General features: G+C 42.1%; 1 protein-coding gene across 2 annotated transcripts in view; it reads left to right on the forward strand.

Annotated features, from left to right (window-relative positions):
* Positions 1 to 8,224: 8,224 nt before the first annotated feature.
* PARL (presenilin associated rhomboid like) overlaps positions 8,225 to 15,295 on the forward strand; it is a 64,499-nt gene continuing 57,428 nt past the window's right edge. For both annotated transcript variants that reach the window (XM_060011041.1, XM_060011040.1), the window contains exon 1: positions 8,225 to 8,364. In XM_060011041.1, coding sequence (XP_059867024.1) covers positions 8,240 to 8,364 — 125 coding nt within the window. In that variant the 5' untranslated portion in view covers positions 8,225 to 8,239. The remainder of the gene's footprint in view (positions 8,365 to 15,295) is intronic.

Raw genomic sequence — 15,295 nt, forward strand, 5'->3', positions numbered from 1 at the left:
TAGTTTTCTGGTGGCAACTTTAGGATTCTCATCTGCAAACAGTGACAGCTTTACTTCTTCTCTTCTGATTTGTATTCCTTTTATTTCTTTTTCTTCTCTGATTCCGTGGCTAGGACTTCCAAAACTATGTTGAATAACAGTGGTGAGAGTGGACATCCTTGTCTTGTTCCTGATCTTAGAGGAAATGCTTTCAGTTTTTCACCATTGAGAATGATGTTTACTGTGGGTTTGTCGTATATGGCCTTTATTATGCTGAGGTAGCTTCCCTCTGTGCCCACTTTCTGGAGAGTTTTTATCATAAATCGGTGCTGAATTTTGTCAAAAGCTTTCTCTGCATCTATTGAGATGATCATATGGTTTTTCTTCTTCAATTTGTTACTATGGTGTATCACATGGATTGATTTGCATACATTGAAGAATCCTTGCATCCCTGGGATAAATCCCACTTGATCATGGTGTATGATCCTTTTAATGTGTTGTTGGATTCTGTTTGCTAGTATTTTGTTGAGGATTTTTGCATCTATATTCATGAGTGATATTGGTCTGTAATTTTCTTTTTTTGTAGTATCTTTATCTGGTTTTGGTATCAGGGTGATCGTGGCCTCATAGAATGGGTTTGAGAGTGTTCCTTCCTCTGCGATTTTTTGGAAGAGTTTGAGAAGATGGGTGTTACCTCTTCTCTAAATGTTTGATAGAATTCGCCTGTAAAGACATCTGGTCCTGGACTTTCGTTTTTTGGAAGACTTTTAATCACAGTTTCAATTTCATTACTTGTGATTGGTCTGTTCATATTTTCTATTTCTTCCTGGTTCAGTCTTGGAAGGTTATACCTTTCTAAGAATTTGTCCATTTCTTCCAGGTTGTCCATTTTATTGGCATAGAGTTGCTTGTAGTAGTCTCTTAGGATGCTTTATATTTCTGCGGTGTCTGTTGTAACTTCTCCTTTTTCACTTCTAATTTTATTGATTTGAGTCCTCTCCCTCTTTTTCTTGATGAGTCTGGCTAATGGTTTCTCAATTTTATCTTCTCAAAGAACCAGCTTTTAGTTTTATTGATCTTTGCTATTGTTTTCTTTGTTTCTATTTCATTTATTTCTGCTCTGGTCTATATGATTTCTTTCCTTCTGCTAACTTTGGCTTTTGTTTATTCTTCTTTCTCTAATTCCTTTAGGTGTAAGGTTAGATTGTTTATTTGAGATTTTTTTGTTTCTTGAGGTAGGCTTGTATTGCTATAAACTTCCTTCTTAGAACTGCTTTTTGTAATTTGTCTCTAGGTATTTTTTGTAATTTGTCTCTAGGTATTTGTCTCTAGGTATTTTTTGATTTCCTCTTTGATTTCTTCAGTGATCTCTTGGTTATTTAGTAATGTATTGTTTAGCCTCCATGTGTTTGTGTTTTTTTCCCTGTAATTTATTTCTAATCTCATAGCATTATGGTCAGAAAAGATGCTTGATATGATTTCAGTTTTCTTAAATTTACTGAGGTTTGATTTGTGACCCAAGATGTGATCTATCCTGGAGAATGTTCTGTGTGCACTTGAGAAGAAAGTGTAATCTGCTGTTTTGGGATGGAATGTCCTATAAATATCAATTAAATCTATCTGGTCTATTGTGTCATTTAAAGCTTGTGTTTCCTTATTAATTTTCTGTTTGGATGATCTGTCCATTGGTGTAAGTGAGGTGTTAAAGTCCCCCACTATTATTGTGTTACTGTCGATTTCCTCTTTTATAGCTGTTAGCAGTTGCCTTATGTATTGAGGTGCTCTTATGTTAGGTGCATAAATATTTATAATTGTTATATCTTCTTCTTGGAGTGATCCCTTGATCATTATGTAGTGTCCTTCCTTGTCTCTTGTAACATTCTTTATTTTATTTATTTATTTATTATTATTATTTTTTTTGGCAGTACAAGGGCCTCTCACTGCTGTGGCCTCTCCCGTCGTGGAGCACAGGCTCCGGACGCGCAGGCTCAGCAGCCATGGCTCATGGGCCCAGCTGCTCCGCGGCATGTGGGATCTTCCCAGACCAGGGCACGAACCTGTGTCCCCTGCATCGGCAGGCGGACTCTCAACCACTGCACCACCAGGGAAGCCCTATGGGTTTGTTTTTGTAGTTCCTTTTCTTCTCTTGTGTTTCTCACTTAGAGACTTTCCTTTAGCATTTGTTGTAGGGCTGGTTTGGTGGTGGTGAATTCTCTTAGCTTTTGCCTGTCTGTAAAGCTTTGGATTTCTCCGTTGAATCTGAATGAGCTGCTTGCCGGGTAGAGTAATCTTGGTTGAAGGTTCTTCCCTTTCATCACTTTAAATATATCATGCCACTCCCTTCTGGTTTGTAGAGTGTCTGCTGAGAAATCAGCTGTTAACCTTATGGGAGTTCCCTTGTATGTTATAACAAATTGTTGCTTTCAATAATTTTTTCAATAATTTTTCTTTGTCTTTAATTTTTGTCAGTTTGATTACTATGTGTCTCAGCGTGTTTCTCCTTGGGCTTATCCTGCCTGGGACTCTCTGTGCTTCCTGGACTTGGGTGGCTATTTCCTTTCCCATGTTAGGGAAGTTTTCAACTATAATCTCTTCAAATATTTTCTCGGGTCCTTTCTCTCTCTCTTCTCCTTCTGGGACCCCTATAATGCGAATGTTGTTGCATTTAATGTTGTCCCAGAGGTCTCTTAGGCTGTCTTCATTTCTTTTCATTCTTTTTTCTTTATTCTGTTCCATGGCAGTGAATTCTACCATTCTGTCTTCCAGGTCACTAATCCGTTCTGCTTCAGTTACTCTGCTATTGCGTCCTTCTAGTGTATTTTTCATTTCAGTTATTGTATTGTTCATCTCTGTTTGTTTGTTCTTTAATTCTTCTAGGTCTTTGTTAAACATTTCTTGCATCTTCTCAATCTTTGCCTCCATTCTTTTTCTGATGTCCTGTATCATCTTCACTATCATTATTCTGAATTCTTTTTCTGGAAGGTTGCCTATCTCCACTTCATTTAGTTGTTTTTCTGGGGTTTTATCTTGTTCCTTCTTCTGGTACATAGCCCTTTGCCTTTTCCTCTTGTCTATCTTTCTGTGAATGTGGTTTTTGTTCCACAGGCTGCAGGATTGTAGTTCTTGCTTCTGCTGTCTCGCTACTATATGTTGAGTTTCAACAATGTGCACCTGGCCACCTGACACATACAAAGTCATTTAATCATCAAAATGACAAGGTAGAAGTTATCTGAATTCATAGAAATGAGTCAAAGTGTCAGATTATCAATAGCCTCAGTTTTCTCACCTGCAAAGTGGAGATAATAATGCTAACTCATTTGGTTGATATTAAGATTAAATTAAATATGACAATGTATGCAAAATACCCATCACAGTACCTGGTACATACTAAGTGCACAATAAATGGCAAATAATAATAAATACTCCTGTGCCTGGATTATAGTCAGCACACCTCCATAGATCCTTTCCACTCATCCTGACTCCTGGCTGTCCCGTGAGGACCCTGCTTCTGCCGCAGACTTTGAGTTGAGGCTGCTTGTTCTTCCTCTGTCAGTTCAGGTTCTCACCAGAAATAGCAGCCTCACTCAAAGCAATGAGGAGAGCTTAAATAACAGAACACAGAGGCCAACCTGTGTGGATCAAGGAGGAAGAGAGTGGATGGAGTAAGTGCCTTTCTCCTCCCATGCTCCAATCTCCTGTTGGTGCCTGCAATTGGCTGAGTCCAGCTGAAAGCCAGAGGGCAGGGGAGCCCATTGATCTGGTCCATAAAGGTTAGTCTTGAGGGGCCTGGAGCAGGATACAAGAGTGATCTGGAGGAGCAAGAAGAGAATATCCAGCACATCCCCACCTCAGAATCCTTGGGTTCTGGAGGTGGACCACATCCTCCTCATGCCCTAATGATTCTTTCAGATCACTTGTCCACAGATCACCTGGAGCTTGTATTTATCCTCTGTTGACACTCTATACTCTATTTCTAGCCATTCATCAGCACTATTAATCTTCTGGTCACTGCTTCTCTTTCACTGAAGCCTCAGGATTCCTCTCCAAGTCCTGCTGTCATCCTGGTGACACCAAGTTAATGTGAGTAGCCCAGTCAACATCCAGGACTCTCAGTTTCTAGGCTGCCTCATCTTTAGTGACTTCCAGCTTCCTTCCTCTTTAGCCATCAACCGTATGACCACACCCAAATTCTTGTTAGCAGCTAGAGAAGCTCCCCCTAGGAAATGACAAATTCACATATCCCTATCAAGGACTGTGAGGGCTCTGAACAAGTTAGCCTGACACAGTTTTATGGATGCTGGTAGAAAACACAGAATCTTGGGTCAAAGATGAAGTACAACTTATTAGAGCAATAGCATTAGCCAGAATATCAACATTTTTGTGTTGATTCCCTGGGTTCCAATTCCCACGGGACAATGCAATGAAGGCTAAATGACACCTGCACACTGAGTGGGTTGCATTATAGGAGAGGAATGCTGAGTTTAGGGAACTGGAAACTTCTATAATGGGCAGTAAGCATGCCCTTGCTCTGTCAAGTGATACTAATCTCTATCTTCCAAGGTGTTATGGACCGAATTGTGACCCCCCTAAAATTTGTATGTCAAGGCTCTAATCCCCAGTGTGATGGTATTTGGAGATGGGGACTTTGGGAGATAATTAGGTGTAGATGAGGTCATGAGGTAGGGCCTCCATGATGGGATTAGTGCCCTTAAAAGAAGAGACACCAGGGAGCTTGCTGTCTCTCTCTGCCATGTGAAGGCAAAGCAGTAAGTCAGCCATCTGCAACCAGGAAGAGAACTCTCACCAGAACTCGACCACGCTAGTGCCTTGATCTCAAATTTCCAGCCTCCAGAACTGTGTGAGAGAAGTTTCTGTTGTTTAACCCACCCAGACTATTGTATTTTCTTATGGCAGCCCAAGTAGACTAAGATGCAAGGCTATAAGCAAATATGCCCCTTTGCTCTGGAAGAAAATGCCTTTATCTCAAGGTTGTTTGCTTGCTTACCACTTTTGTTCGGCTGAGTAAATTTGAAGATCTCAATTAGATCTTCATTTAATGATTCATGAATTGGACAGTATCCCATCTTAGCACTTAGAAAGGAGCTCTCAGGACCCGTCCGAAATGGAAGCTTATTATAGGCAGAAGGGGGAGGAAAAAGAAAGCTTCTAGCAAAAGAGTGGATTGTTTCAGGCAAGGTCACCTTCATTTGGGGGAAGCTGTGGGTCTATCAGGCAGATTACCCGACTAGTGCTGACCAGGTAATTCCAGATTGACTGGTTAAAGGACACATTCCTGGGAGAGGCTGAAAATGCAATTAGGTTACGTATTAAGTCTTGTTTTCCTGATGTGGGGCTTAGCACAGGTGACTCCATTTTGGCCTTGTTGTTTCTTTCTTAATGCTATTAAAATGGTAGATACCCCAAGCTCAGTGTTCTTCAGTTGAGATGCAAAACCACTGCATGTTCAGCATTCACCTGGCCCTGTAGGACTTGCAGAACAAGGGGAGCCCCTGCAAACACGATGCACATGATGCTTGTTGTGCTGTGGGTAATAAAGTCTTTTCTTTCTGACCCGGGAGTCTCCTGTTTTCTGCCACCATCTAAACTAATTAGCTTGCAAATAGGGTAAAATCAAATCTCATAGTTGACACCTATGACAGAGCCAAAGTTAATTTATTTTAGTTTCTCAAAGAAGTCATGCCCTGGAAGACATCACAAATGCTACTTTCTCTACCTAGAACATTTCATCCCTTCTCTTTTCCTGGTAACCACCATCAGTTTCTCTGGGAAGCCTTCTCCCCTGCCTCCCGTTCCTTATCCCTTGACAGCATTATTTCCCCCCTCCTCCAAACCCCCAGAGAGCCTTCTGCTTCTCTGACCATAGCACTTCTTCCAATGTATTATAATTCCCTGTTTATTTACTTGGTCCCTTCTTCCCCTGTAGAGTAGGATCTCTGTGAGGACAGAGATAGTGTCTTCTAAAATATATCCCAGATCTAGTACATTGCTGGGCATACTGTAGGTGTTTAATAAGTATTTATGGAATGAATGTGGTGTTATTATACTGATATGCATAAAGCAGTATTAAAACACAGATGAAGGTCATCTAAATCAGCGTGAAGGTCTAAGAGGAAAGCCTTAAAGGGAACCAAAATGTCACCGCCAAGTATGACTCTGACATAAAAGTTATTTTGAGCTGAAGGCAATCAAGAAGCAGTAAATGTGGGAAAAGCTCCCCCTTTTCTTTCTAAAGGCAGGAAATAAATGTTTCCTTTCATGGAGACAGACATCAGCCCAAAGACTAGAGACCAGTGTAAAAGTAAACTCAAAATGGAGTTGGTGTTGCTAAGAGAGCCCTCTAAAATACAGCTGGGAGATCATTGAGGAAGTGTGACTTATGCACATCTCAGCCTGGATGGAATCTGACCTTTTGACCACTTATTGTCTTAACACCGGCATCCAGAATATCTATCCAGTGTTCCAGAAACTCAAGATAATTATTCGACTCACCCTAAAATTAGCTCATGACAGCCTACCTACTTATTTGACCCTTACCCTAGAATAACTAGTGAGAGCCTGTCCCTTAAGGAATATTGCCCTAAGGGATTGCCTGAGAGTCCAACATAATTCTTTTTTTTGGCCGTGTGGCTTGTGGGATATCAGTTCCCTGACCAGGGATTGAACCCAGGCCATGGAAGTAAAAGCCCAGAATCCTAAACGCTAGGCCACCAGGGAACCCTCTAATTCTTGAACAACCTTGTGGCTTTTGCCTTTATAAGCCCCTGATTCCTTCTCTTCCCCGGAACACTCTTGGTTTTACCCTAATGTGTGTCTCTGAATTGCAGTTCTTGAGGCCCTAAATAAAGGGTCTTTGCAGCTGCGATATTATTATGAATACTAATTATTAATATTATTGTTCAACAAGAGACACTGGTGTAATCTGCAAACAAGCTTTGTAAACCTAACTCTCATCTTCCTACTTAAGGAAGATAAGCCCTAGTTGGACTACTCCTAGTCCAAGCCTCATTGTCTTGTCAATTCTTCACAAATTGTTTCTTTGTAGAAAAGGTATAAAAACTTCCTGCTCTGGTCACTTCTTCTGGTCTTCATTTTCTTTCGAAGACTCCCATGTACATGTAAAAAATCAATAAACTTTGTGTGCTTTTCTCCTGTTAATGTCTTTGTCACTACCTTTCAGACCTGGCCAGGGACCCTAAGAGGTTGGAGGAAAACTTTTTCCTACAGCTTCCTAGAGGAGGTGACGATTCAAGTTGGTCTGGAGGACAAATTTGTTAGTAGGCAGAGAAGGGAAAGGCGTTTCAGGCAGTGACGATGGTATATGAACTCGGGAGAAGTAGGGACTGGAAAAGTAGTGCCTTTCAGAAACTGTGGGGTCTTCCCTGGTGGCGCGGTGGTTGGGGGTCCGCCTGCCGATGCAGGAGACACGGGTTCGTGCCCCGGTCCAGGAAGATCCCACATGCCGCGGAGCAGCTGGGCCCATGAGCCATGGTCGCTGAGCTTGCGGGGCCTGTGCTCTGCAGCGGGAGAGGCCGCAGAGGTGAGAGCCCCGCGTACCGCAAAAAAAAAAAAAAAAAAAAGAAAGAAACTGCGTATGTTTCAGTATGACTGCAGCTAGGGTCAGAGGGAGGGATGGAGTGGCAGGAAATAAAGCTGACGGGTAGGCAAGGGCTGAACATGAAGTTTGAATTTTATCTAGAATCTAGATTTTCATGTCACGCTTGGACTTTTTGTTAAAGGCACATCCTCTTCAGTGTATCATAACGTGAAATGGTGGGCAGAAAAAAGAGTAGTAATTTAAGAAAACTTGGGTTGCAATATTGGTTCCTCCACTCACTTCTCTCTGGGCCTCAGAACCACGGTAAAAAAAAAAAAAAGCAGTAATAACATCTATCTTAAGAGTTTTGCGAGGATTAAATGCAGTAACTTAGGTAAAGGTACATGGCATCATTCAATAAATTCGTTTTTCCCCCTCTTTTTCCTGTGGGTCAGTAGGGTGGAGGCCTGGCCGCTTTCGCACGCCCCTCCCAGGTCGAGGTTGGGCACTGCCGGGAGAACTGCTGCCGACCGGACTGCTGCCGACCGGCGGGTCCCTCTCCCTCAGGTTGGTCCGGCCTGGGATCGGCCGCACGGGGGCGCGCTAGGCTGCCCCATGGCACTCTATGGTTCTTCCTTTCGCCCCGGAAGTGGTTCCGGGCAGGGTTTGGTAAGGTCGGGCCATGGTGGGGCAGAGGTTGGGAAGATGGCGTGGCGAGGCTTGGCGCAGAGAGGCTGGGGCTGTGGTCAGGCGTGGGCTCCGCCGGCGGGCGGCCGCAGCTGCGAGGAGCTCACTGCAGCCCTGGGTCAGCCGCGGCTGCTCGGGCGCAGGTAATGGTCGCGTCTCGGGGCTTCTCGCCTCTCGTGCCCTCGGCTCCGGCAGCGCATCCTGAGGGGCGGAGGCCGTGCGGTTCTCTTATGCTGCCCCCGGCTCACCCTCTCTCTTCACCAGCCCCTCCTCTCTCCCTCCCCCTTTACCCCTCGCCTGCGTCCAGTCCTCGCTTCTTGCCGCGCCACCCTGCCCGAGTGCACAGTGACCAGCCCCGGCCCAACTCTCCGTGAGCCCGCGGTGGCCCCTTTCCCATCCGGAGGGACGGGAAAAGTAATCTGTGAGGGCTGTTGCGCACCACGCCTCATAATCCTGCGAGCAAGAGTTAACACCGCTGGTAGAATGGCAGGGCTGAGATTTTATTCTGTCAGTCTTTATAAAACCTTTGTTTTACTACAAATTACCTTCTTTATCGTTTAGAGAACTCTGTAAGGGAAGGCGGAGTCAGAGGAGCTCATCACTTTGCCTCTTGCAGAGTTGTAGGAGAGGCTTTTCTGTTAAAGAAATTGTGAAATGGAGTATTTGGTTTCTACATGACTTGGAAAGAAAAGTCAATTTTTCCCCAGTAGAAGCTGTATGAAGAGTACGGTCTATCAGTATTTGCTGCTTTTGCATTAGAGTAATTCAACTCTAAATTGAGAGAAGAGAGAAATCCCTGAACTAATATTCTGATGTGTATTTGGCTCTGAAATTTCTTCCTGTTCTTTAACAGAATTTCAGCTCTGCCAGTTTCTGACTTGGTTAGATGTGTGCCTGGAATCCACCTGACTGATAGTAGCAAGGAACATGAAGTGTTTATCAACATGGGGATTAGCCAGTGGTAAATAATTGAGGCTCCAACATGATGGAGCCATCCTTAAGTTTAAAATCACCTGGAGTGTTTTTAGACTATTTCCCAGGCCCTATCCCAGTCCTTCCTGTCATCTTGCCCGGTGCTGGGGGGCGGGGAGTGAAAGAACCTGCAGTTCTAAACAAGCACTGCATGTGTGTAGGATCAGAAATTTGTGGAAAACTGGCTTATATTGTACCTTAACTTCATGATACACTGGAACATGGAGCCTCAGGCACTAATCTTAAACTCCTGAGGAGATGGAGAATGAGGTCAGGTGGAGGTGGTGGTTGATTTCAGTGGTCCTGATTCCATTTCCACTTTACTCCAAATCCCAGTCGAAATTGCATGGTTTGAGGGGGAGGAAAAGTGAATACAGTTATTAGGAGGCAACAGGTGTTAAATATTCAAGATATGTGTTAGGAAGGGAAAGGAAAAGAACTAACTTGGTTAATGAGGCCATTTAAAAAAAAAACATGTGATGTTGAAGATTAGCATCACAATTTTTTAGTTTGTCATTTATATGCAGAGTTTGAAATTGACATTTTTTGTGGTGACACTGAAAAATGTGCATTACAAGAGATTGTAGGTAAGCCTGAAATATAATAGAATATATGTCTACTTTACTCTAGAAAGCATGAGTTTCCTTGTATATAACTTTATTAGGTCTGCTTTCACTTCTAGTCGTTCTAAAATTAGTATGTGGAATGAAGTCATGGATACGGTTAAAAAGCAGAGGTCTGGGCTCAGTTCTTGTGATTTTGATGTAATGGGCCTGAAGTGTGGCTGAGAATTTGCATTGTTTTCTTCTTACAAGAACTACAGGTGGTGATATTCCTCAAAATTTCTGCAAACAATAGCAGGCCCAAGGCAGCCCACCAGCCAAGAATGGTTTCTATGTCTTTAAAGGGTTGCAAAACGAAACACTATGCCACACTATGCCGCAGAGTTTTAAATTGTTCTTCACAAAGACTAAAATGTTTATTGTCTGGCTCTTTACAGAAAAAAGAGACTATTTCACTTAGGGTTTTCAGAAACTTTACCATGATCAAACTGTTGGCAGCACTGCTGAAAAATGGTTTAGGTCTGAAAGAAGCCTGCGTAATTTGTCAGTTGTATAGAACTAGCTAAGAGAAGAAAATAGTTGATTGTAGCACTTACACGGAGCTTAAATCTTTTAGATTAGGATAACAATCTTAAGATATCTTTAGGTTAAATACCTGACAAATTAGTAAATCAGGTATATTCAATTATTTTCCCTGTTTAATTCACCATGTATTAACTCAAGATGAGTTTTAAGAAAATAATTGTGGCATGTAAGAGTTTATGCCCCTTCCCCTAAATACAACTATTTTCTTTTAAGTGGGATGAGTCTGTTGTGTGTGTGCTTGGACACGTCTTGTCTCCATTTGCACAATAGGCCACTTCTACTCAGTTTATTCACACAAATCTATAGTAACATAGACATTAGTGCTGACTTGTACGATATCTAAGTGGCATTGTCTTTATCCTCACACTGTTGAAAACAATTCACTAGACTGTGTTATCTCACTCACCACTAAGGCAACAGATATATAGACATGACTTTTCAATTTAAAAGTTATGGGATGATATTAAAAAATGGAACCATAACAATTGTGTGGTTAGTGGTAACTCAAGCATTCATAAGATCTTCCCACTTTGAGCACGTTACATTGCTTTCACAAATCACTAGTTATTGGCAGAAGGACCAAAGCACAGAGCAAAAAGGCAGGCCTGTCCTCATGAGTTGGTATATACCTCTTGTGACTCTTTTCTCCCATCCCACCCCCATGCATTTTATTGTGTTGCTTCCTTTGTTTTCCAGACTTATTTCAGGTCATTTATTTTTCCATATTACCTACCCATATGAATGGTTAGAGCTTAAGAACCTAGGCCTTTAAATATGATATCAAACATTTGCAATTGGAGACATTTATTACACTTTTCCTGGTTGGTTTTACTTTTAAGAAATGTAAAACAAAAGCTCACTAAGGACAGAGAACGTACCTTGTCATATAATGTGTGATGAAGTACTTATTACATCTAAAAGCATCCTTGTACCAACAGAAAACCCAGCTCTAGCTGACCTTAATAATTAGGGGAATTTATTAGTTTATACCGTTAAAAAGTCCAGAGGTGAGCCTGGCTTCTGGGTGAGGCAAGATCGTGTTTCAGATTGTCACCAGGACTCCATTTTCCTCCATGGCTTGGCTCTGCTTCCTAAACGTTGGCTTTATGCTCTCAGTATGCTATCTCCTTGTTGTAAGATGGCTGTCAGCAGCTCTTGGGGCTATATACTTGTAGGTTCAAGTGCAGCAGAAAAGATTCTCTTCCCCAGTATTACAAACAAAATCTTGAAATTTGAATTTCACTTGACTGGATTGGCCTAACTTGGGATGCATGTTCATCTTTGAATACCTTAAAGTTGCCAGGGATGTGGGACGTGTAGGTTCGCTTAAGCCAGTCAGGAGCTTGGCGTGCCTCCCCAAACCAAGTGGCTGGAAATTCCAGGGTACCCTTAGGTGCGGATGCTAGGATTGAGCCAAAAAAGCTCACTGTCAGTCCTAGTGAAACTTTTGTATTGGAATACTTTGGTTACAAATCCTAATTTTAAAATTCTAGTCAGATAGGATTAACCTGTAGATAACCATTGTAATTTAAGTAGAAATGTTGTTGGAAGGATGAGGGATTAGATTCTAGCTCCTGCTGTTCAAAGTGGTTCATGAACGAGCAGTTCAGGACAGGGTTTGCCAAACATATTTTGTAAATGGCTCGATAGAAAATAGGGTCACGTAGGTCACTGTCAGATATTCTTTTTCTTTTAAACAACTCTTTTAAGCAATAATAAATGAGACAACTGAGGAAGCTGCTACCAGATCAGGTTCTGCTAACCAAAGTAAGAACTATGCTGTCTCCACCGTTATTTTCACTAGCAGAAGTCATGCCTCATGTGCTGCCTCTCACTCAACTCAGTTCTGACTTCAGGTGTTGTGCTGATGTATCTGATTAGCAGGCCCTGATCACATCTCGAATACTAACCAAAAGGATACCTGGGAAATAGTTTTTAGCTTTCCAGTCCCTGCAGCATGTGAATGTACCATAGGTGAAAGGAATAGGTGTTCAGTGAGCCAAGTCATAGTACTTAATTCTATCCAACAAGTTCTGTATGTCCAACTCTAATTCCCAGTGTATGTATTCCTAACATGTATTTTGCATCTGAACTGCATCTGGGGCCAATTTGTTCTTGGTGTCCTCAGTCCCACACTTAACTTCTGTTGAGATTCTCAAGGTAAATATTATTCTAGGCAAAAGGTCTGGCTTTGCGTCAAATCCAGATTCCCAACCTGGTGTATTTGTATTCCTTTTCAAGTATTGTGCTTCAGAATTGTAAATGAGTTGATGAGCTGTAGAAGAACTGATTGAGTACATATCCTGGAGTATTAAGCTGTTGGAGATATAAAGAAATCTCATCCTTCATATTTCTTGGTCTAAAAGGAAGAAAATGTGGCCTACTGGTTAGGATTCTGGGTTCTCACTGCCGTGACCCAGGTTCAATCTTGGTTGGGGAGCTGAGATCTTGTAAGCCACGAGACGTGGCCAAAAAAAAAAAGAATACCAGAAACCAACAACATTGGGTTACGATTTTTTTTTAACTTATTTATTTTTGGCTGCATTGGGTCTTCGTTGCTGTGCTCAGGCTTTCTCTAGTTGCAGCAAGCGGGGGCTGCTTCATGGCGGTGTGCGAGCTTCTCATTGCGGTGGCTTCTCGTTGCGGAGCACGGTCTCTGGGCACATGGGCTTCACTAGTTGTGGCTTGCAGGCTCAGTAGTTATGGCTCCCCGGCTCTAGAGCGCAGGCTCAGTAGTTGTGGCACATGGGCTTAGTTGCTCCATGGCATGTGAGATCTTCCCGGACCAGGGCTCGAACCCGTGTCCCCCTGCATTGGCAGATGGATTCTTAACCACTGCTGCCACCAGGGAGGCCCTGGGTTACAATTTGTAACCATTTACAGGGAAACATTTAAAGGAAACATGTTCCTATTACTTTATGTCACATCTTTGGGGTTTTTGGCCCAAAGTGGTGTTACTTGTAATTTATTTACTAGACCTAGCTCTAAATTACTTTGGAATATTTAATAAAAATCAAATCCAATTGCAAAGGATTAACATCTGCCACTTTTAAAGCTGTTATCAGTTAGGAATGCATTTGGCTATAACTAAATTGTTGCTTAAAGAAACGAGAGGAGTATTTAGCATAAAATGATTGGAGGTAGGTGGCTATTGTCTTTGCTCAGTGGCTCGAAAAATGTTAAGGTTAGTTTCTGAAGCCCTTGGCCTTTCTCTGGGCATTCAAGATGACTGCCTCATCTCTAGGAAATTGCGTCCTTTTTCAAGGCAAAAAGAAGTGGGAGGGATGTGACATTAGTGATACCTCCAATTTTATCAGATAAGCAAAACCTTTTCAAGAGGTTTCTAAACAGTTAAGTCTCATTTTGTCAGAACTCTGTAATATGGCCATCCTTAGCCATAGGAGAGACTGGTAAAGTGAAGATATTTATCTTTCCTAGCCTCTGCAGAAAAAGCAGGCAACAGAACAAGAACTAGAAATAGATTTGCAATTAGCCATTCAACAGTTACTTGCTAAAGGATATTCATAAGACTGGGAACAGGTTCTGAAGTTCAGAGTCATTCAGAGCAACATTGGCATTGTTTGACTAAGTGTACTGCTTTCCAAAATAGATTTTGTTGAAAGAAGTAGCACTTATTTGTTAGTACAAATCCTAAATTATTAGAAGTTTTAAGGTGAATTACTTTATCATCATCACCCATCCTCACCATGTGATGTCTGAGAAGTTGAACTGTGGCGTAGACTCAGTGTTGAAGACAGAGCATTTTAGGTGAGTAATGGTAATAGTAGCTATACCATTTTTCTGAGTTTCATGTTTCCAAATGCCTGCTAGACATCACCTGGGTGTTCTACCAGTGCTAAAAATACTTCATTGCAATATAATTTACATGTAGTAAAACATATAAGTATTACGCATACAGCCCATTAGTTCTGACAAATGTATACACCTGTGCAGCCATCACCTAAAAATAGATACTGCCCATCATTCCATCAAGTTCCCTCTTGCCCCTTTCCAGTCAAGTCCCACTTTACGCAACCACTATTAATTTTTTTAAAAAATTATTTATTTATTTATTTTTGGCTGTGTTGGGTCTTCATTGCTGTGCGCAGGCTTTCTCTAGTTGCAGCGAGCAGGGGCTACTCTTCGTTGCGATGCATGGCCTTCTCATTGAGGTGACTTCTCTTGTTGCAGAGCACGGGCTCTGGGTGCGCAGGCTTCAGTATTTTTTGTGGATGAGGGCTCAGTAGTTGTGGCTCATGGGCTCTAGAACATGGGCCCAGTAGTTGTGGCACACGGGCCTAGTTGCTCCACAGCATATGGGATCTTCCTGGACCAGGGCTCGAACCCGTGTCCCCTTCATTGGCAGGTAGATTCTTAACCACTGTACCACCAGGGAAGTCCACCACTATTGATTTTGGTCACCACAAATTATTCTTGCCTGTTCTTTAGCTTGATATGCATTAATGGAATCACACACATTATGTGCTCTTTTGTGTTTGACTTCTTTTACTCAGCAGTGTTTTTGAGATTCATCCGTGATGTGTGATCAGTAGTTTTTCACTGAGTGATACAGTTGGCCCTCTGTATCTCCAGGTTCCTCATCCATGTATTCAAACAACTGTGGATGGGGAATGTCAACTGTATTACGTCATTTTATATAAGGGATTTCAGCATCCCGAATTTGGTATCCGCAGGGGGTCCTAGAACCAGTCTCCCGTGGATACTGAGGGACCACTGTATTCCATTGTATGAATATAACACAGTTCATCCTTTCCCCTGTTGATGGAAATTTAAGTTCCAATTTTTACCTGTTAGAACTGAGCTGCTGTGATTGCAGGCATTTTAAACAGTGCCCAAGATGGAATTATTCATCTCTCATTTTCCAGTTTCCTATTTTGGTGCCTCTGATTTTCCTTGTCTTAGTGAGTAGTACCACCTTCCTTTCAGTTATTCA

Source organism: Delphinus delphis, chromosome 4, assembly GCF_949987515.2.
Source record: "Delphinus delphis chromosome 4, mDelDel1.2, whole genome shotgun sequence".
In the NCBI taxonomy this organism is placed as follows: domain Eukaryota; kingdom Metazoa; phylum Chordata; class Mammalia; order Artiodactyla; family Delphinidae; genus Delphinus; species Delphinus delphis.